We start from the raw sequence: 22,990 nt of genomic DNA, 5'->3' as shown, positions 1-22,990 counted from the left end.
GAAGGTGGGGGAGCAGAGGGAACGGGGAAAGCTATCGGGGCTCTCCTAGGGCTTGGCGCGTGCAAGGTACACAAGTGTTTCTCGAGGACAATATTTGTATTATATTTATTATAACATAATATATTCTATTATATTTTATATTATATTAACTGTTACTCTTGGCTGTTACTCTAGGCCATCATTTGTTTGAAAAACCTTGTTCTATGGTTCTGTAATACTTTACTATCTTCCCCTACAGCCCAAGTTCGCGTATGTCCTGTTTATTGTAACTTTATGCTTCTCATTTGGTTCATTTGATTTACCCCTGTTGCCTGTAAACCGATGTGATATTGCTATGAACGTCGGTATATAAAAGTGTTCAAATAAATAAATAAATAAATACATACATAAGTGTGCATTCCCTTGCGCGCGCCGACCCCAGATTTTATAACATGCTCGCGGCTGCACGAGCATGTTATAAAATCGGGTGTAGATTTGTGTGCGCCGGGTTGCATGCACAAATCTATGCCCACGCGTAGGTACAAATATCTGACCCTTAACATTTAATTGACTTTAAATGTTTAAAGTTACTATTTATTAGATACTCTATCCATCATCTGTTTTTAACAGATTGGTTTTTTTTTTAGTATGGTTTCTATTATGATGTATTTATTTCTTGAGCTTGTTTTATGAGGAATGCGGATGTTTCTGTTTTTTGCATTATTGTATTGCATATGAGTCTGGCTGGAAGGTTTGGGAGGGGAGAGAGGCTGGGAGCACGACAGTTGGGGAATGGAAAGTCTGGGAGGAGGCTGGGGGAGAGTAAGAGTGCTGGGGACTGGGAGGGGAGAAAAGGCTGGGGAGCAAGACTGCTGGGACCTGGGAAGGTAGGAGACAGATTGCTATTGCTTCTGTTTCTCTGACATAGGAAGTAGGAGAATTTGATTTTCTATGTATCATTTTTGGGAAATGTGCATATTTCTCTATTATTTCTCTGGTGTTATACTGCAGGCAGAATCTGGCTTTTTGGGGTTTCCATTCAGCGTTTGTCTCCATGTTTCTCTTCCTAATTTGTATCAAGGTATTCTGTATTTGGAGAGGGAGCAGATAGTGTGTTGAAATGAGATTGCAGTGATGAATGCAGGGCTGGAAAAAAGAAAACATTTGAAATGGTTTTTCTTTTTTTTTCTCCTAATGGTCAGAAGCGGAAAAATTGGACATTTTGTAAGAATTTATAAATGTAACATCACAGTCCTTTAAAAGAGAATGTTTTTGTTTGCTTGCAGTACCACGAAGGGAAGGGGCAATATTGATGGCCAGTCTGCAGGCAGGGAAGCTTTTCCTCCATAGACTGTTCACTATACTCTGTCAATCTAATAAAGTACTCATTAGAGGCTTCTAAAAAAATTAAAAAGTCATGGGATAGGAGGCAATGTACTTTTATGGATTGCAAATTGGTTTAAAGACAGGAAACAGAGAGTAGAAATAAATGGTCAATTTTTTCAGTGGAGAGAGGTAAACAGTGGAGTGCCTCAGGGATCTGTACTTGGCCCAGAACATTTTAATGCATTTATAAATGAACTTGAAAGGGGAAAGACAAGTGAGGGGATCATATTTGCAAATGATACAAAATTATTCAGAGTAGTTAAATCACAGGCAGATAGAGATAAATTGCAGGAAGACCTTGTGAGACTGGAAGATTGGCATCCAAATGGCAGATGAAATATAATGTGGACAAGTGCAAGGAGGTACATGAAGAGAAAAATAAAACATGCTGTAGTTACACAATTTTAGGTTTCATGTTAGGAGTTACCACCCAGGAAAAAGATCTAGGTGTCATAGTGGACAAACACATTGAAATTGTCAGCTCGATGTGCTGCAGTGGTCAAAAAAGCAAACAGATTTCTAGGAATTATTAGGAAGGGAATCAACCTAATAAACGAAGCTTGACCGACATGCCGCAAATGCGCAGTAGAGAGCACCTCTACTGCGCATGTGCGGGCAAGCACGTCGGTCTCAGCGAGCGTCAGCTGGATATCAACATGGCAGCATCGAGCGGCGGTGGCGGCATCGAGCGGCAGCGGTGGCGGCCAGTAGCGAGGGAGGTGAGAGAGGGAGGAGAGAGTGAGAGGGAGTGAGTGGGTGGGTGGGAGGGAGGAGAGAGTGTGTGGGTGGGAGGGAGTGAGTGGGAGGGAGGGAGGAGTGAGTGGGTGGGAAGGGAGGAGAGAGTGAGTGGGAGGGAGGAGCGAGTGGGAGGGAGGGAGGGAGGAGAGGGTGGTGGGAGGGAAATGAGAGGGAGGGAGGTAGGGGGTGGGCGAGGTGGGGAGGAGTGAGGGGAGAGGGAGAATGAGGGGGAAGAGGGGGGGAGAATGAGGGGAGGTGAGAGACAGAGGGATGTGAGTAAGTGGAAGGGTAAGAAGTTGTGGAGCAGAGAAAAAGGGAGTGGAGGAGGGCTGAGGGAGAGGGGATGGGATTGAGAGAGGATGGGGAGTGACTGAGGGAAGGGGAGGGAGGTGAGAGTGAGGGGAGGGAGGCAGTGGGAGATAGAGGGTGAGTAAGACTGAGTGGAGGGAAGGGGGTGAGTGAACGAGGGGAAGGGGGAGTGAGGGAGAAAAAGTGTAGAAGGGTGCTGTGTTCGAAAATGGACTGAAAAAAAATGTAATGTAGCCCATTTTAGCGGGCTTAACGGCTTGTGGTGAATAAAGTGAAGAATTTCATATTGTCTCTGTATTGCTCCATAGTGAATCCACACCTTGAGTAACTGTGTTCAATTCTAGTTGCTGCATCTCAAAAAAGATACAGAGAAAGGTGACCAAAAGGAGATGGAATGACTCCTCTATGAGGAAAGGCTAAAGAGTTTAGGGCTGTTCAGCTTGGAGAGAGACGGCTGAGGGGGGATATGATAGAGATCTAGAAGGGGTTAATATAAATCGGTTGTTCACTCTTTCAGATAATATAAAGACTAGGGGGCACTCCATGAAGTTAACAAATAGCACATTTAAAACAAATAAAGAAAATTCTTTTTCACTCAATACATAATTATGCTCTGGAATTCATTACCAGAGGATGTGGTTAAGGAAGTTAGTGTAGCAGGTTTAAAAAAGGTTTGGACAAGTTCCCGGAGGAGAAGTCCATAAATTGCTATTAGTCAAGTTTACTTAGATAATAGTCACTGCTTATTACCAGCTTATTACCAGCATTAATAGATATTACTAGCAACCTTAACATGGAATAGACTTAGTTTTTGGGTACTTGCCAGGTTCTTATGGCCTGGATTGGCCACTGTTGGAAACAGGATGCTGGGTTTGATGGACCTTGGTATCACCAGTATGGCATGTTCTTATGTTCTTATTTAGAGGTCCATATTCAGACACAGTGTAGAAAGCAAAGTTAGTTGGATAAACTTACCTGACTAACTTTGAAGGCATATTCAATAATGCAGCCACACTATTGAATATAGCCGTCTATCTTAATTGGTTAGCTGGCTAATGATAGCTGGCTAACTTTAGGACAGCAATTTGACCCAAGACTAAGTCATCCGGTAACTGCATATTGGAGTTAGCCGGTTAACTTAGCTGGCTAACTCAAGTCTTCCCTAGAACACTCCTAACTTATCTGGCTAAATTCTAGCTTCCTACTTAAAAGCTGGCTAGAATTTAGCTGGATGTCACGTACTTGTATCCTGGATTGGACACTGTTGGAAACAGAATGCTGGGCTTGATAGACCCTTAGCCTGACCCAGTATAGCAACTTATGATCTTATGTTAATTTCTTTTCTGGGGTTTTTATTAGTATAACTTTCTTGCCCTTAAGCATTTCTACAAGGAGGATTTTTTTTTTGGGGGGGGGGGGTTATTTACACTTTTGAATAATAGAAGGACTAGGGGGCATTCCATGAAGTTAGCAAGTAACACATTTAAGACTAATCGGAGAAAATTCTTTTTCACTCAACACACAATAAAGCTCTGGAATTGGTTGCCAGAGGATGTGGTTAGTGCAGTTAGTGTAGCTGGGTTCAAAAAAGGTTTGGATAAGTTCCTGGAGGAGAAATCCATTAACTGCTATTAATCAAGTTTACTTAGGGAATAGCCACTGCTATTAATTGCATCAGTAGCATGGGATCTTCTTAGTGTTTGGGTACTTGCCAGGTTCTTGTGGCCTGGTTTGGCTTCTGTTGGAAGCAGGATGCTGGACTTCATGGACCCTTGGTCTGACCCAGCATGGCATTTTCTTATGTTCTTATGTTTTTATTAGCCCCTAGGTGCTATTGCCTTGCTATGTCTCTGCTTTCCAGAAAATTAAGGTCAGAAAATTAAGGTCTGCTGATTTGAAGGGCTCAAGGAGATTTCATTAGTTGAATGAGGAGTACATTTAAATCTGAGGCTACTGGAGGCCTCAACTGTATTGGGCCCTTCATAAATCTGTACACTAGTGGTTTATTGTGACATTCCCTACGCTGAGACCATGACAACAGGACCCCGCTAAACACTGGAACCTAAACTGCCAGAACTTTGATTGGCTATTGGAGACATCCTACCAAAGACACTTCTGTTTCAACTTGGGTGAGAGATACTCTTGGGGTTTTAATTCTTATGGTTTTCTTATTATGCAATACAGAGCTGGGTTCACAGGGTTAAGGCAAGGAGAGGTAAACGGTTTTGCTAATTAAAGCTTGGCATGAATCCTTACTCTTACCTAAATTGTATTGGATTTCTAAAGTGCTAATCCCTAGGGATAAATCCATCATTTCCTAGCGTGTAGCAGATGGACTCAGGACCAATGGGTATAGTGTGCTCCTGATAGCAGTTGGAGATGGAGTCAGATTTCAATCTGATGTCACCACCAGTACATATACCCCTGCAGGAAGCTCTGCTCTTCAGTATTTTCCGTCTCCATAGCAGTTCGGACTCTATACACGCTGCACAGCGTTAGAGTATTCAAACCAAAGAAAATTCCAAACAGGAAGAAACCTTACCTCTACAGACAAGCCCCGCTCTCCTGCGGTGATACCTACGGGTCCCTCCCCCAGTCGAGAATTCCTGAGGTGATTTCCGAGATCCCTCAGAGGTAGGCCTCGGTCCAGCAGCCGGTTCCCGGTGTGGACTTAGCCCCCGGCAATGGGAGAGCCTGAGAGGCAGCGGGTGCAACACTGAGCGCGGCGGTGAAGGTACTTCTCTCTCCCCCTGCAGCCGGAGACCGCCCAGAACGAAACCCGGGAAACACCGAGACAAGGTAAGGTAGAAAACTTTCTAGAAGTCTCCGGTCTCCGAGGCTCGGAAAGCCACACAGATTGTCAGTCGGCGTCTGTGTTATCGGGTTGATCAGCTCTGTCCAGGCTAGACCCCGATCCAATTCAAGGGTCCTCCCACGTGGAGACCCTCCGAGGTGGTTGCCATATTGCTCGCATGGTCGCCGGCCCCATTTCCCATTGATCACCATCCTGTCCGCCTGGATGGAGTTCAGTTCCTGGAGGAGAAATCCATTAATGAACAAACAATGGCACCACCGGCCAAGATGGTCAAAGCACAAGCCCTCTGTCCAGCCTTCCACATAAGAGCTGCGCAGCACAAAGAGGCCACGGCCTTGTGCCAACAGTGTGAGGAGGCTCTGGGAGAACCAAGTCAAGGCCCTCCCCAGCCAGTACAGGAATACAGATCCACCGATAGTACACCGGACCTCTCCACCCCCAGCACGAGCCTCTCTCAAACGGGGCTCCCTGGGGATGCAGCGGCTTTCAATCTAGACCCAGGATCCTTTTCCTAGGTTGAATTCTTTAAAGGTCTTCACACCTTCGTACATATGCAACTAGCACCACCGATAACACAACCACAGCCTCTGCCAGAGGACCCTAACCTCCCAGGGCCCTCTAGGCCCCCCAGAGACGTGCCTCTACCGGTCAAAAGCCTCTCCACAGGGGACACAGTCACCTCGGACGAGGATCGAGAATCCCTGGAGGAAGGGGAAATCCCTCTAGGAATGGAACAGAAGAGGTAGAATGGTGCCTAGGGACACCATTCTGAATTTTTCTTTTTTGAGAAATTTGTTGAGTTGTCTGAGGTCTAGAATGGGATGAAGGCCTCCTGTTTTCTTTGGAATGAGGAAATATCTGGAGTAGAATCCTCTGCCCTTTTGAGGTCCAGGAACTGGTTCTATGGCCCTGGCTCTCAGAAGGGTGGATAATTCTGTTTGAAGAATTATGGAATGTTGATTTACTGTCCAAGATGGAAGTGGTGGATTTTCTTTTGGGACAGTAAGGAAATCCAATCTGTAACCGTGAGTTGTGATGGATAATACCCACTGGTCGGTGGTGATGGAGGTCCAATTGCTGTGGAAGTATTGTATTCGACCTCCTACTGGTGTATTTGGGAATGGGTTGATCTGGCTGCTGCTCTCTGGGGCTTTTCAAAAACCAGATGTAGTGGCAGTCTGTGGAGGTGGTTGAGCCCTTGCAGGTCTTTGTCTAGGCTGCTGACGTTGCGTTGGCCGACTAGTTCTGGGCCTACCTGCTGGGGGGTAATATCGACGTGGGCGATAATAAGGCCGTCGAGTGTCACGCCTTGGAAACTTCCTGGTAGAAGGCTGAGTCTCTTGTGGTTGAGAAGATAACTGTTTCAATGTTTCAGTGTGGTCCTTCAGGGTTGCCACAGCTTCTTTTATCTTCTCACCAAAAAGGATTATCCCCCAAGCAAGGCAGATCTGCTAAATGTTCTTGGACCTCTGGGCGCAGATCAGAGGCCTTGAGCCATGCCCATCTTCTTGCAGCAATACCCGATGCTGATAGTCGTGCAGCAGTCTCGAAACAGTCATAGGTGGCTCGGACCTCATGTTTACCTGATTCGAGGCCTTTATGAATGATGTCCTGCAAGGATTCCTGATATTGTTCAGGGAGAGAGAGAGAGAGTTCTTGAACCTGTTTACAAAGGTTTCTTTGGTACCTGTTCATATATAATTGATAAGATGATATCTTTGAAACCAGCATTGAACCTTGAAAGATTTTTCTTCCCAGGTTGTCAAGAAAGCTTCTCTCTTTCCCAGGTGGTACAGAGGAGTGTGACTTTTGCCGCTTTGCCTTCTTTTGAGCGGATTCAACGACCACTGACTGGTGAGGCAACTGTATTTTCTGGAACCCTGGAATAGGTTGCACTAGGTAGGTTGACTCTGCCCTCTTGTTTACTGCCGACACCGAACCTGGATGCTCCCAAATCCTATATTGCAGCTCCTGGAACACTTCATGGACAGGGACTGCCAGCATTTCCTTGGGAGGGTCCACAAACTGGAGGACTTCCAAGGTCTTTTGACGTGCATCCACCTCCGTTTGAATGGGAAAGGGAATGGTGTCAGCCATCTCTTTAACAAAATTGGTGAAGGAGAGGTCCTCAGGAGGCGACTTCCTGTGGTCATCAGGCGGAGAAGGCTCTGAAAATATTTCTTCATCTGAAGAATAATCAGAGCTGGTGTCCCCAGGCATCTCATGTAGTGTGTGATGAGTGATTGGCTGCATAGGTTGAGATGGTAAGACCGGAGAACGAGGCCTTGGGGGTCTTGGCACTCCAGATGGGCCTGGAATCGGTTCCCCTGGTAATTTATTAGTAAGGATGTCTAGGAGTGTGTCCAGTTTAGTAAAAACTGGATGCAGCATGGAGACATCTTCTTTGGGCTTCGGTGCTGGCATCGATGGTATTGGTGCGGGCACCGGTGTAGGTACTGGTGGCACCGGCGAAGGTATCGGTGGAGGTACCTGTGGCACCGGTGAATGTACCGGAGTAGGCATCGGGACCGGTTCCCGTGGCCTCGTCGGTGTCTGCGGCATCGATGGTGCTGGCTCCCTCGGTGATGGAATCGGCATCGATGGAGTTGTCGATGGCTGAGGCGGAATCGCATCGCGCAGAGCCTGTTGCACCGCTTGACGAATAAAAGAGTCAAGTTCCACTCTCACAGCTGGTGATAACAGAGCAGCTGTGGAGGGAGGCGGTGTTGGCGATGCCGATACCTCCTCAGAGCCCTGAGGAGGTATGGAGCCCGGCACCGATATCGGTGGGGATCGCCCTGTATCAGTAGGCCTCGGAGCCTCAGTCCCCGTCTGGGGTTTCTTTGCAGGCGAGGCCGTGCCTGACGATGGATCCTCGGTCATCGTTACCTGGCGTCTTCGATGCCGGTGGCGGTGTTTTTCTTTCTGCTTTTCGCTCCCCGAGGTCGATGCTTTTGAAGAAACCGAAGGGGATGGTGTTGAGGCATCTCCCGCCTCTGGACGTTTCTGCTTCAGTATCAGTTGACGGACTGGAGCAGATGGAGAAGATTGCGCTGAGGTCGAAGGCCTTGGAAGCAATTGGATATTAAATAACTGCTCCATTTTTTCGGCCCTAAGACGATGACCTTTTGCTGTCATTTCCGCACATGATTTACATGTTTGGATATTGTGATCTTTGCCTAAGCAAAGAACACATTCAAAGTGAGGGTCGGTGATCGACATTGTCCTCACACAATTTGGGCACTTTTTGAAGCCGGAGGCCATGACGCCGGACAGCCATCGACGGCGAACCCAAAAAATATCGGTCCCAGCCGGAAACCAACAATGGAAAAAGTTACCCTGGTGATACTGCGGGAAACCCCTGCGGTGGAAGTAAGTTTTTCCGAAAATTTGAAATAGGTGAAAATCACCTCAGGACTCCAATTAAACCCGCGATGCTAACAGCTTCGCGGAAAAAAGAAGACTGAAGGGAGACCCCTGTGGCAGGGAATATCATGGCATGCTGGGCATGCTCAGTAGGCACTCCGGTGCCATTCAAAAGTTTCATGGAAACTTTTAAAGAAGTTTTTCCGTACATAGGGCTCCATTACCGATGTCACCCATATGTGAGGACTAGCATCCTGCTTGTCCTGGGATAAAAACCTGAATATTTTGAATAACTCATGTCACTATAGCCCATTAGAGACTGATTTCAATTAAACTAGAAGTCCAAAACAGCAGCAGGAAGCTGCCACCCCTCAAAAATAAGAAATTAGAATCTGCTGAATGTTTGCAAACACTAAACTATGCTGTCTTTGTAATCACTCTAGACACTAAAACAGTTCCATTGACCTTCAAGTTATATTTTGAACTTTGCTAGCTGAGAGGTAGATTTTAAAAGCATTGCTCATGCAAAAATGTTCACATAAGCATAATTTAAAAAAAAAATTATTTTTATTAATTTCATCAAGAATAAGCAAGATAATACCTCACTACAGAAAACAAAAATGGTATCTCAGAAAAAGAAAAGTAAAATATACAATTAGGAAAACATCAATCATAGATACATCATTTTTCCAGTAAAGAAATGAGAGGACCAGGGGGCCTATGCAAAAAAGGGAGTTATAAAGAAAATCTGTAATAGAAACAGGCTTAACATGCACATTTTTGGATCATTGGGCCTATATTCCCAGGAAGAGAGAGTGGAATATTCCTTGAATTTATAAAGGATTTAAGTTGCTCGGGAAGAAAGAATACAAAACATTAATTTTGGGAATGTATTACACATTTACATGGATTCCTTAGGACAACTGTAAACCCCAGTTCAATAATCTGTGATCTCAATAGAAGGAAATCATGTCTCCTTTCTTGGGTGACTCTAGCAAAATCTGGAAAAATACATACTGGCTGAACATAAAAGGAAACAGAGATATTCTTAAAACATCTCTTCATGACATCAGTCAAATCTTGCTCCAAAATAAAGGAAACAAGAAGAGATGATCGCTCCACGATTTCAGCTGTAGAATCCTCAAGAAATTGAGTTAAGTTTACAATGAATTCAGTATGTCCATCTTTAGATGATCTCTCTTTATTAGCATCCGACAGGAAAATTACTTTATTAATTGAGGGAATTTTCTCCACTTCAAACTTCAAAATCTCAAGAAAAAACTTTCTCAGAGTATGATATGCGTCTTCCCCCAACACTCTGGAGAAATTAAAAAATCGGAAATTTAAATGATTTTCAAGAAATTCCAATCTGCGAGAACAATTTCCAAAATCCTTAATCAGTTTAAAATTGCAAGCCTGGGTTTGAGATGTAACCAACTCCATAGATGCTATTTGAGTTTTGAGATCACGAATTTGACCCTCAAATTTAACATTTATGGAGTCCACCTTAATAGATAGAATCCCAATCTTAGGCCTAGATTTTCTAATACTGCAATACCGCAGAGCTCTATGAAATCGGCGGTAACGGGGGATGGGGGGGGGGGCGAAGCGGGGGTGGGCCTGCGAAAGCCAGCAGCGATCGCACCACAGCAGTGCGATCGCTGCCGGCTTTTGCACCCAATAGCGCCACTATGAAAGGTGGCGCTATTGGGCACTTTACTGGTGGCGATAAGGAGTCTTACCTTTCGCTGTCAGTGAAGTCGTCGCGGAGTCCACCCTGACACCACCCCAACTCCTTCCCTTCCAGTACAGACTCCGCCCCGATTTAGGTATCGCACGCGAAAAGTCCCTTTTCGCGTGCGATCCCTTTAGAAAATGACCTCCTTAGTTTGGCAGTCTTTCACAGAGCCTCCAAATCCTACAATTAGGTCCCAAAGCACATCAAGAGTGACAGTAGCAGGCTTGGGTGGAGGACGAAAAAACTCACCCACAAAACCAGGAGAGACAGCTCCTGGAATGCCCATCACCGATACTGCAGCTATCTTTTCCCATTCTTCCTGAGTCTCAACGGGAGAAGAGGAAACCGCCAGAGTGGTATGTCTAACAGCATCGCTGCTTAAGAACATAAGAAACTGCCATGCTGGGTCAGACCAAGGGTCCATCAAGCCGAGCATCCTGTTTCCAACAGAGGCCAAAACCAGGCCACAATTATCCAAAGTGTTTGGCAATTACCCAAACACTAAGAAGAACCCATGCTACTGATGCAATTAATAGCAGTGGCTATTCCCTAAGTATAATTGATTAATAGCCATTAATGGACTTCTCCTCCAAGAACTTATCCAAACCTTTTTTGAACGATGGCATGGCTCTACTCTGACCCCCGTTACTGTTGCAAAGATGATGTCATCAGCCTGCGACACTATTCTGAGTGGAGAATCGGCAGTTGCTGGAGCCTGCGGTGGCCAAAGATCCAGGGGACTCAGTGTAACTTCCCCAGGCGATTCCTGTGCTCCCTCACTGGTTGTCGCAGTGAGAACAGGTACCCCCTCATTCTCTGCTGGACCAGAAGCGAAGGATATAATAAGCCGCTGTCCACTGGAGAGGGAAGTGTCCAGGGGGAAAACACAAACTTTCTCCTTACGTTTAGAGGGCATTTTCAAAGAAATAATATAAATAGGAAGGAGAGCGTTCCAACGCATCTGGTCACACCACCATCTTGGCCCCCAACGCGGATTTTAGAAAGCCGCAAAGAACATGCATATATACTGATGCGCATGTTAAAAATAAGAGGGTGGAAAAGGGGCAGGGCATGGGCATGGCATGGCCATTCCAGGGTAAGGCCAACAGGTACACATGTAATCTTATATTTTAAAACCAGAGACCACAGTGCACTACGGCTTGAGATCTGCGTGACTTTACTTCTGCTCCAGATGAGGAGTAAGTCTGTAGATCTTGAGTTTCAGGGATTACAGGACAGGGTGAGGGGTCTGAGTCAACTGTGGGGAGTGCAGGATGAAGAACCAGAGGAGTCTGGAAGACCTCGATATTAATTGGACAGACAGACAAAGAGAATAAAACAGAAAATGTTATAATGCCTCTATATCACACAATGGTGAGACCACCCCTTGAGTACTATGTGCAATTCTGGTTCTCACATCTCAAAAAAGATATAGTTGCACTGGAGAAGGGAGACCAAAATGATAAATGGGATGGAGCAGCTCCCCTATGAGGAAAGGCTAAAGAGGTTAGGGCTGTTCAGCTTGGAGAAACACAAAGATAACAGAAAGACTAGGGGGCTCTCCATGAAGTTAGCAAGTAGCATATTTAAAACAAATCAGAAAATTATTTCACTCAATGCACAATTAAGCACTGGAATTTGCTGCCAGAAGATGTGGTTAAGGCAGTGAGTGTAGCTGGGTTTAAAAAAAGGTTTGGACACGTGCCTGGAGAAGTCCAATAACTGCTATTAATCAAAAAGACTTCGGGAATAGCCACTTCTATTACTGGCATTAGTAGCATGGCATCTGCTTAGTGTTTGGTTACTTGCCAGGTACTTGTAACCTGGATTGGCCACTGTTGGAAACAGGATGCTGGGCTTGATGGACCCTTGGTCTGACCCAGTATGGCATGTTTTTATGTTCTTAAACTGGTGCACTATGCATGTGAGTATGCACACACACATATTCATTTTAAAATTAGCCCGTGAGTGTCTACGACACAAGTAATTATATTTTGTATAACATAATAAAATTGATATTTACCTTAGAGCAATTTAATGGAAGAAACCTTTTCTTATTTCTTAAATTAGTTCTACTGTACCTGATTCTTTATAATCCTTTGCAAATCCATATCTGTGCATGTAATGAAATCTGGATGTGAACTAGAGATTTTTTCTGCTTGTAAAATTTCTTTCCTGTAGTGGAAGAAAATTTAGATAAAGGAGATTAGAAAAGTATCACCGACACCATCAAATTCTACTAGATACACTGTTTAAGCTACTGTCATTTTACTAAGCAATAAATAGATTTGTTTTCTATTTCTTGCTTCCCTGCTCTCTGTATTTTACAGTTACATTCAATCAGCAAGTATAAATTTCTTGGAACAAATAATGATAACAGTGTTTATATTGCCATTTCTATATTACATAAGTGAATTTATTTGAGCACATGAAAACTGGAGTATTACAGCAACAGAACACATAAGGAAATCATAAAAATGCTCTTTAGCATTGTTATCAAATCAATCATTTCAGTAACCATGTAAGATGTGCAGAGTGATGGACTAGTAGCATCATTAAAACTGACACGCTACAAGATGTACTATACAAGTCATGAATTCTTTCCAACCTATGCTACTATTGACCAACTGGTTAGACTCTGAGCTTCTGTGTTCCACATCAAGTCCTTCACAATTTTGTGCAGTATTATACAGCTCAGTGTACTTTCTACAGTCAGCTGTAGAAAGTATTCAAATTGTCTAAATTTCTTAGGAATTGATTTTGTACTATCTGAAGTATAAGTGCTAGTTTGCTCAGGATATGCACAAGACAGTTTTGCATTAATTTTGGATGAACCAAACTATTTTATGAGTCAAGATTCTGCAACTCCTAAGAAGCAAGGGCGAGCTCAAAATTTTGATTTTTCTTATAGTATAATAGAAATTTGGGATCTCACTAATCAGATTATTTTCAATAAAAACTTTTTATATGTGGACATTGAGACTGGTAACCCTACCATTTATTAAAAAAACACAGTATGAGTTGCAATATGTTCATGCATTTTCTGCAAAATATTTTTCTGTATCAATTCTAATTATTTGCATTTATTTGAACTGACAAAAGTTTCATTACATAATATTAATTAACTATAATATACATAGTAGCACCAGCGTATGGTGGAATGAGATAACTTTTAAATACCAAAGCCAATTAGGGGGTCTATGCAATAAACATTAGCATGTATATTAAGACCCTTGCATGCATGCTAAAAATAGTATGCTATGCAATAAGACCTTATCATATGTTACGCACCCCGTCCATGCCCAGACCGCATACCTCTCTGGCACCTCTCTGGGTCGGCCTCCCTAGCAGCAGCTGCAAGTACTTCCAGGCCTTGGTGTTCCACGGTGGTGGTCGCCGGGCCTTCCACTGTGCACCAGGCCTCACGCCAGAGCTTGGCATCCTCGGTGGCATTGGCCACGCTCCTACGCGCGCATGCACAGACCGCCCGGCCTCTTGTAGGGCCAGGGGTGGGTCCTAGCTCCGTGGTGTGCACTGATTGTTTCCCTGATATAAGGAAGTCCTTGCCTTGGCATGTGGCGCAGTGCCTAATGTGAAGAGACCTTGATTTGAAGGTCGTGGGTCAAGCCCCACTCTGCCACTTCCAATAAATGATTCCAAGCTTGTGGGTCCCAGCCTACACATCCTTGATTCCAAAAACACTTGTTTCCAAACTTGTGGGTTCAAGCTCCTACTTCAAGAATTCCAAGAACATCTACATTGACTAGAACTTGAAACATATCTGCCTTGTCCAGCTGCTCACCCCGGACCTCGCTCCTGTCAATTGGTTCCATCCAGTCTTCTGTGTTCCTGCCGATGGCTGGAGACGTAGCCTGGCAGGCTGAAGATTGAGCACTGCTTCGGGTTAGGGTCTTGCTAGATTGTCACTGTGTCTGAACCTTGCTCCAGGATCCTTCTGTTCCTGCATCCTAGTTCTCCAGTGTCCTCCTATTAGTCTGTCTGCCTCCCCAGATAGTACCTCTGGACTGTCTTATGGGTAGGTTCTGGCTCTGATCCTACCCTTGTTATCACCTATGCTGTTCTGCTCCATCTGACCTCCAGTCTCGAACCTGACTGTGCTCCTCTCCTCTCTGTGGGCATGCTGGACTTCCATCCCTCCAGGAGACCCTGCAAGGCCCACCTAAGACCAAGTGGCCCAGGTCCCTACAGGCTTCTCCCGGGGCGGGGGGGACACTTGGGCTTCCAGTGGTGAAGCTCATACTAGCCTCTGTCTCCTCCACTGCTCCATCCCCTGGGGGCAGTTTCTTCCTGGTCCCTACCAGGGAGCTGATCTCCACTGCTCCAGGACAAGGGTCCATCCCCAAGCATAACATCATACACATTAAAGTGGTACATAAAGACGTTAGAATGAGTTCGCTAAAATTAGCAAGTCTATGCATGCAAATGAAGTAATGTCATGTGTAAATGAGAGTTTAGTCCAAGCATGGTAAATAACATAGTATGCTTGCACTGCTTATCAAACACTTGCTAACAGCATATTATTTAATACCTATTTTGGACTGGTGTTAGCTTATTAATGTGCACACTAAAAGAGCTCAGCTGATTAGAAACAGAGGGTTAGAAAACTGAAGGCTATGTACAAGATATAACACTGAATAACTATATCCATATGCCCTTGGGGATGAAATCCTTTGATCAAACTTCTTTTTGCCAAGACAAACACAGCAAACACATAGGGGTAGATTTTCAAAGGGTTACGCGCGTAGGTTATGCGCATAACCCCCAAAAACCTACCCCAACCCCCCCCCCCCCCCCCCCCGCCACGTGCACTGAGCCTATCTTGCATAGGCTGCCGGTGCGCGCAAAGCCCCAGGACGCGCATAAGTCCCGGGGCTTTCCTGGGGGGCGTGCCGGGGGCGTGTTGCAGCATGCACATCATCGAGGGAGTGTCGGGGGCGTGTTGCGGCCGGCGTGTCATTGGGGCGTTCTGGGGGCATGGCTGCGGCCTCCGGACCAGACCATGGCGTGCCAGCAGCCAGCCCGGCGCGCGCAAGTTACGCCTGCCTTGGGCAGGCGTAACTTGTGCAACAAAGGATGGAGGGGTTTAGATAGGGCCGGGGGGGGTGGGGGGGTGTTAGGTAGGGGAAGGGAGGGGAAGGTGCGGGGGGGGTGGAAGGAAAGTTCCCTCTGAGGCCGCTCCGATTTCGGAGCGGCCTCGGAGGGAATGGAGGCAGGCTGTGTGGCTCGGCGTGCACAGGCTGCTGATTTTGGGCAGCCTTGCGCACGCCGACCCTGGATTTTAACAGATACGCGCGTATCTATTGAAATCCGGCGTACTTTTGTTTGTGCCTGGTGCGCGAACAAAAGTATGAGCGTGCGTAGTTTTATAAAATCTGCCCCATATTTTCTTCAAATTATTACACACATAAACATATTTATACCATAGGTATGTCTTTTCATGGTGCTTCAAAGTTTGCTTCACACCTCACAATATACATGGCGCAAAGGTTTCATGCTCACGTGGAAATGGACAGACTCCATGATATTGGCATCATTCTCATGATCATTGCTATCACTGGATTGGTTACAGCAGAATTTGTGGGTGCCCCAACCATACCCCTCAAGTAATCTCAAAAGCAAGGGGTTCCTTCCAAGAGGGCTTTTCCCAGGAACAAGTGACTAGTGGCAGCTGACCCCCCAATCCTTTCCACTAAATATACAAAGAAAGTTTTAAAGGGCACCAGCAGAACAGGGGAAACATGGAAGAGGGCAAGATAATGATAGAGGAAGCAGTAATAGAGAAGAAACACCAACATGCATTTGAGAACTTCAAAAATAAATCCACCTTTACTTTACTTGTACAAGGTACCTATTTTTCCAAGTAATAAATTGCCAAACCAAAATAGTTTTTTCTATAATTAACAATATTAGGCCTGGATTTATCAAAATGCGGTAAGTACCGCATGCAATAGCAAAAGGGGTGTGTTTTATGCTAATATAGTATTTATTGCAATTTGTGATAATTACCTGTGTGAAGAGCTAAGTTATGATACCATTTCAGATTCTGCAATAAGTGCCAAACCTGATGTATTTCCTGCATTCAACCACTGGGGGACCAGTTTTTCAATGATCCCAGGAGAGAGAGAGAGAGAGAGAGAGAGAGAGAGAGAGAGAGAGAGAGAGAGAGAGAGAGAGAGAGAGAGAGAGAGAGAGAGAGAGAGAGAGAGAGAGAGAGAGAGAGACTGGCCATAATATCATGGCCCATAGGCAGGTATTTGTATCCCTAGGGTAGGCCCACCTAGTAACTCGAGGTGGGGATTAGGTAAGTGAGTAGGGGGTCAGGGGCCACTTTGACATGCTACGTGACACCTATGAACAGAACACTGGTCTCTAGTGAAGATTAGCTGGCCTTCGGAGTGAGGAAACTCACTCCAAGATGAGATTTGGGCAATGTTCTCTCAACCTAGCTTGATGGACTCTCTACCTGTGTAACATCAAGCTAGGTTGAGAGAACATTGCCCAAATCTCATCTTGGAGTGAGTTTCCTCACTCCAAAGGCCAGCTAATCTTCACAAGAGACCACTGTTCTGTTCGTAGGTGTCACGTAGCATGTCAAAGTGGCCCCTAACCCCCTACTCACTTACCTAATCCCCACCTCGAGTTACTAGGTGGGCCTACCCTAGGGATACAAATACCTGCCTATGGGCCATGATATAATGGCCAGTCTCTCTCTCTCTCTCCCTCCTTCAAATTGTCTGAAATAAGCTTTACAGGACAAATGGCAATGAAACCTCAGCACATGGTCACAGCCGCTAACACATTTGAAAGAGGTGTAGTTAAAATCTGCATTATGGCTGTGCAATAGCTCTTCACAGACAGGCTAGCCCAGCCCACTCTCTGCCCCTAACTCCTCCTACTTTTAGAATTTGCATCGCACCATACGATATGGTGCCATCGCATGCAGTAAACACATTTTCGCATGCGTTAAAGGCCTATCGCATGCGAAAACGGGGCTTTTCGCATGCGATTAGCCCTTAATGCATGCGAAAACGCCTTACCGCATTTTGAAAAATGACCCCCTTAGTGTGGCCAAAACCCACTGCAGGTGTTGAGAGACTTAAGGCTGAAGAGTTGTCCGAGCCTCAAAAGATGTTTTCATCTTAACAATTGTTTTGGTTTGAGTACAAAGTTAATTTCTATGAGTTTTTAGGCAATAGCACACTATGTGGTGCAGACATTGTGATCCATATCCTACATGGTGGTCTTAGAGGAGGGAATGGTCAGATATTATTGCCCTTCTGAGTCAGGGTAGCCAGAATCCTCCATGGGTTGCTCTCTTTTGATCCCAACCACATCCTCTCACACTGACACAAAAGAAAGATGATTCTCAATATGCACTCATGTCAGTTTTGTGATGTGCTGGAACTCTGCTCTCCTTTGACCTCATCTATTGGAGTGAAGTAGCTTTCCCACTTCTTCCCTCTATGCTGACAAACATCTCTCATGTGCCATGCTAACTTGCATACCCACTGAAAGCAAGTAGCAGTAGTCAAAAGAAAAACAGAACTAAGCATGTTCAGTTAATTGACATATTTCGCTTCCCCTCAGTAAATAACATGGTTATGCTATTTAGCCAATGTATTTTCAGATTTTCATGCATGCTGACAGGATAACAATGTTATAGGGGACATTTTTATTGTGAGCATACTAAATCTTATTGCATTACTCAATAGGCATTTTAATGCACATGTAACATTTTTGTTTCAAGGCCATGATAGACTAGTGTTTCCCAACCCTCTTACATACATTGGAGACCCAGGATATGCAAATCTATCCTATGCATATTCATTGCGGCAATCCTGAAAATCTGACTGGATACATGTGCCTCCAGGAAAGGGTTGAGAAAAACTGTGCTAGACTATTTTTAGCTCACAGTTTATTGCATGGAACCCTTACTATTTTTTAATATACTTTACAACAAACACTATAGGGAAAGAAGACCTCAGTTTATTATAACGGTCAGCTGATTGAGACAGAAGAACATCAAAACAGCATTACTCTCAGTGGAACCAGGAAGTTCAAAGCGCCACTGAGGTAGGAGGAGGAGCCGGGTGAGGTATTTGATATAATCGCTCACTCCAGGCGCCCCCCCTCTGATTACAGGAAGCATTAAAATACATCAGAAATCATCAAAAGCACCGCATTCAAAGCAGTGAAGCTGCTTCTTTGTGCCACAGAGACCGGTTGCTTGGTAACAATCACTCGGGATGCCAGACCTGATTCCGGAGCGCACAGTTATCAATGGTCAGCTGATTGAGACGGAAGAACATCAAAACAGCATCACCCCCAGCGGAACCAGGAAGTTCAAAGCACCACTGAGGTAGGAGGAGGAGCCGGGTGAGGTATTTGATATAATCGCTCACTCCAGGCGCTGCGCGCCGTGCGTTGCGCGCCGAAGGAGCACATCCAAAGGAGCAAGCCCCTTTGCGTGCCCCTTCACGCTGCCCATTCAACGCCTCACTTTTACATCCCTAACTAAATTGTCATCAGTCTCACAAAAAGACTATTCAAATAAAAAATAATTTTATTCAAGAACTATGGACTTTGCAAGCAAAATCCAAACCCCCAAAAAAATAACTACATTTCCATCAAATCATCCAATCCAAATGAAACAGATACCTTATAATCCTCATTATTCAAAAAAACAAAAACTATCAAATAACTCAAATAACACACATATCCAATATTTAAATTATTTTATTCTTTCATTCATTCTAGTCAACACACGTTCTATTCTCAAGAAAATTCCTTTATTTAATGATATGCTCTATGATTCTAAACCAGACTTCATTGCAATAACAGAAACCTGGCTTAAAAACAGTGATACAGTACTCATCAACCAAATAAACAACCATAGATACAACATATTCTCAAACCCTAGAAAAAAGGTGGTGGCTTAATGTTTCTCTCTAAAAAAGACCTACAGATGACACTCCATCCAACAAACATTGCTGCACCCTTTGAGATCACTTTATTTGATTCTCCTAAACTTCAAATATGCCTCGTCTATTGCCCACCTGGACTACTCGAAAAAAACTGCTCTCCCCTAATTGAATATTTCATGAACAATATTTCACTTAACAAACCCATCATAATCCTGGGTGATTTCAACATTCATTTTGATTTAATCAATCACTCAAAAACTTGTCAAATCATTATTGATGCTCTTGCTTCACTACAACTAAAACAAATCATTGTTACTCCAACTCACAAAGCAGGTCATACAATTGACCTCATATTCGTAAATTCTAATGACTGGTCTAATATCAAAACCCACACCACAGAAATATCTTGGTCCGATCATCACCTAATCGAAGCTTCCTTAACTTCTAATTCCATCCATACTCCTCCTCGATACCCACAAAACAAAATAATTTATCGACCACCTTTCAACACTGAACTCCTCCAAGAAACCCTGCAAACGGAACTAACTAATACTAATCTTTCAAATTCTGATGAAGCTGTATCATCTTGGTTTATGATCACTAAGAAAGTAGCTGATAATGTCAATCCCTTAATAACTAAAACAATCAAATCATCAAAACACAATAATCCATGGTATAATAATAACATCAGAACTTCTAAATATCAACTTCGAAAAAAAGAAAAAGAATGGAGGTGAAACAAAACTTCAGTCAATCTAAATAAATATCGAACATGCCTAGCCCAATATAAACATATCATCAACAATGCAAAAAAAGATTATTTCTCAAAAAAAATCATCAGATTTCATCACAACCCCAGAATGCTCTTCTCAATAGTGCAGAGTCTCTCAAAAACAACTCTAAAAGCCACTTGCACTACATACAATAGTGATGATTTTGCTGAATTCTTCAATAACAAAATAACAAACTTAATACAATCAAACCTCATTGATAACACCCAACCCATTTCTCTGAAAACAAAAGTAAAATCAAAATGGTCTCTTTTTGATACCTCTTCCACTATCCAAATCCAATCAATTATCAAAAAAATGAACCCAGCCAACCACCCTCTAGATAGCATCCATATTACAAGCCTAAAGAATATTGAATCTACTATTACAAAAATAATTACAAAAGATTATCAACCTATCTCTTACTGAAGGTACCTATCCAAATTGTCTTAAATCAGCTATAATAAAACCTATTCTAAAAAAGAACAATCTTGACCCAAATGACCTATCAAATTACCGTCCAATTTCAAACCTACCCTTCATAGCCAAAATAATCGAAAAAGTTGTTCATTCACAACTTGAATACCTTGAATCAAACAATATCTTATCTCCAAACCAATATAGTTTTAGAAAAAATCTCAATACTGAGACTCTCCTTCTTTCTTTAAATGATACTATTCTAAGAGGCTTCGATAATGGAAAACAATACTTACTTGTACTACTTGACCTCTCTGCAGCATTCGATACAATAAATCATCAAATACTTCTAGATCGACTGTCAGAAATTGGTCTTACTGAAAAAACTCTACAATGGTTCACATCATTTCTTACCAACAGAAGCTACCAAGTTTCTTTCAATAATAACGTATCTAAGAAAATTGACCTCAAAACTGGAGTTCCACAAGGATCTGCATTGTCTGCCACTCTATTTAATATTTATATTTTACCAATCTGCCAACTACTAGATGATCTACAAATAACATACTACCTCTATGCAGATGATATACAACTTCTTATTCCCATAAAAAACTCCATTGATGAAACATACAAAGATACCTCCATGATACTTGACTCAATAAAACAACTCCTATTAAATTTAAAACTAATAATCAATATTGATAAAACAGAAATAATTATCATGAACAAAAAATCCAACTTAATCCCACCACCTCAATTCATTGCTAACAATCAAATCAATTTTATATCCCCTGTCAATCACACCAGAAACCTTGGAGTTATCATGGATAAAAACCTTTCCTACAATATGCACATAACTACTAAAATCAAAGAAGGATATCACAAGCTCCTAGTTCTCAGACGTTTAAAACCTTTCCTAAATTCATTGGATTTCAGAACTGTCTTACAACTCTTAATTTTCTCAACAATAGACTATTGTAATTCCCTTCTGATTGGTCTTCCATTCATTAGCATCAAACCTCTGCAGATTCTTCAGAATGCAGCAGCTAGAATTTTAGCTGGAACAAAAAAATATGATCACATCACCCCAATACTAGTGTCGCTTCACTGGCTTCCTATTAAATCTCGAATTGATTATAAGATCCTGACCATCATTCACAAATTAGTGAATGCTGATCACCATAAACATACTGGTTTAAAAGTCACTCCACAAATTACCAAAAAAATCTTCGATCTAATAACACTTCTTGTCTAAATATTCCTCCCATCAAAGATGCTCGACTATCATCCACTAGAAATAGAGCTTTCTCCATTGTTTGTCCAAAAAAATGGAACTCTCTACCACTTTATTTGAGAACTCAAATCAATATCAAAAAGTTCAAGAAAGATCTAAAAACTTTCCTTTTTCATACAGTCTACATTAATGATCATCTATATCAACAATCCATCTACAATCAACTCAACCAACCAAACCCAGGCACGAAAGAAAAAGTATCTACAACTAGCATCAACCTTATTCATTACAATTCAGAACTTATAAGAAGTAATGATAGAATCCCTCCTTTATGATAAATTAATACTATTACTGTTACTTCCCTTTTTTCCCTTTTCCTCCCTTTTTCACCCCACCATCTTCCCCTTCCTTCCATTCCCCCCCCCCCCCCATTGTTACTTTTTTGTAACTATGTATAATTTATCTATTTTTGTTTGACTTTGTAAACCGTTATGATGGCTGAACCGAATGACGGTATATAAAAATGAATAAATAAATAAAATAAATAAATAAATAATGAAGAGTTGTATAATAGGACTACTAATAAAGAGGGTAATTTTAAAAGTCTTTCCAAAAGTAAAGCCTTGTTTTATCTGCAGAAATGAGATTTTTGAAAAATCCCCTCCCTATTATATGAATGTGATTTTTGTAATCCACACTGAATAAAAATGGAAGTAGCAGAATTTTACTGGTGCAAAAAAGGGGTGATCTAGAGAGTTCCTGGGTAGGGTCAAGAAGTATGAATGGTAGTTGCTATTTTGTAAGAGAGAGACTCATATAAATTATTGAACTTATTTGTACAATTTTACACCTGCTAATTGACTCGCACAAGTGAAATCAGACTTGTCTGTTGTCTGCAATTTTTGGGTGTGAGGCCTGGATGAACTGATGGGGATCCAGGGTGGAGGATGGAGGTGAACTGAAGAAGAACTGTATGAACTGGTGAAGGTAATGCTGAACTGCTGATTTCAAAGTACATGCGCAACTATTTTCAAAATGGTATGTTCACATACTTTAGAAAATACCTGCCTCTACACATAGGGATGGTAACTTTCACAAAGGCATGTGGGAGCACACTGACGCATGTGTGTCGCTGTGCACCCACCCAGGGATGCGGCAATTTTATAATATATGCACACATACTTCCATATGTTATAAAATAGCCTTGTTGCATGTATGTGTGTGCCTAATTTTGCAAGTAGGTGCGCCCTACCACACAAATTGGATTTCTGTCGTATAAGTCAGGGAATTTTC

At 43.0% G+C, this 22,990-nt stretch overlaps 1 protein-coding gene across 2 annotated transcripts in view; it reads right to left on the bottom strand.

Annotated features, from left to right (window-relative positions):
- The window catches only part of TMEM232 (transmembrane protein 232), a 512,842-nt gene that overhangs the window by 81,796 nt on the left and 408,056 nt on the right, over nt 1-22,990 (bottom strand). For both annotated transcript variants that reach the window (XM_029571869.1, XM_029571874.1), the window contains exon 13: nt 12,413-12,506. In XM_029571869.1, the coding sequence (XP_029427729.1) occupies nt 12,413-12,506 (94 nt within the window). The remainder of the gene's footprint in view (nt 1-12,412; nt 12,507-22,990) is intronic.

This window comes from Rhinatrema bivittatum, chromosome 1 (assembly GCF_901001135.1).
Source record: "Rhinatrema bivittatum chromosome 1, aRhiBiv1.1, whole genome shotgun sequence".
NCBI classification, from domain to species: Eukaryota; Metazoa; Chordata; class Amphibia; order Gymnophiona; family Rhinatrematidae; genus Rhinatrema; species Rhinatrema bivittatum.
The sequence above is the reverse complement of the archived record's forward strand: the minus strand, read 5'-3'. Positions and strand labels throughout refer to the sequence as shown.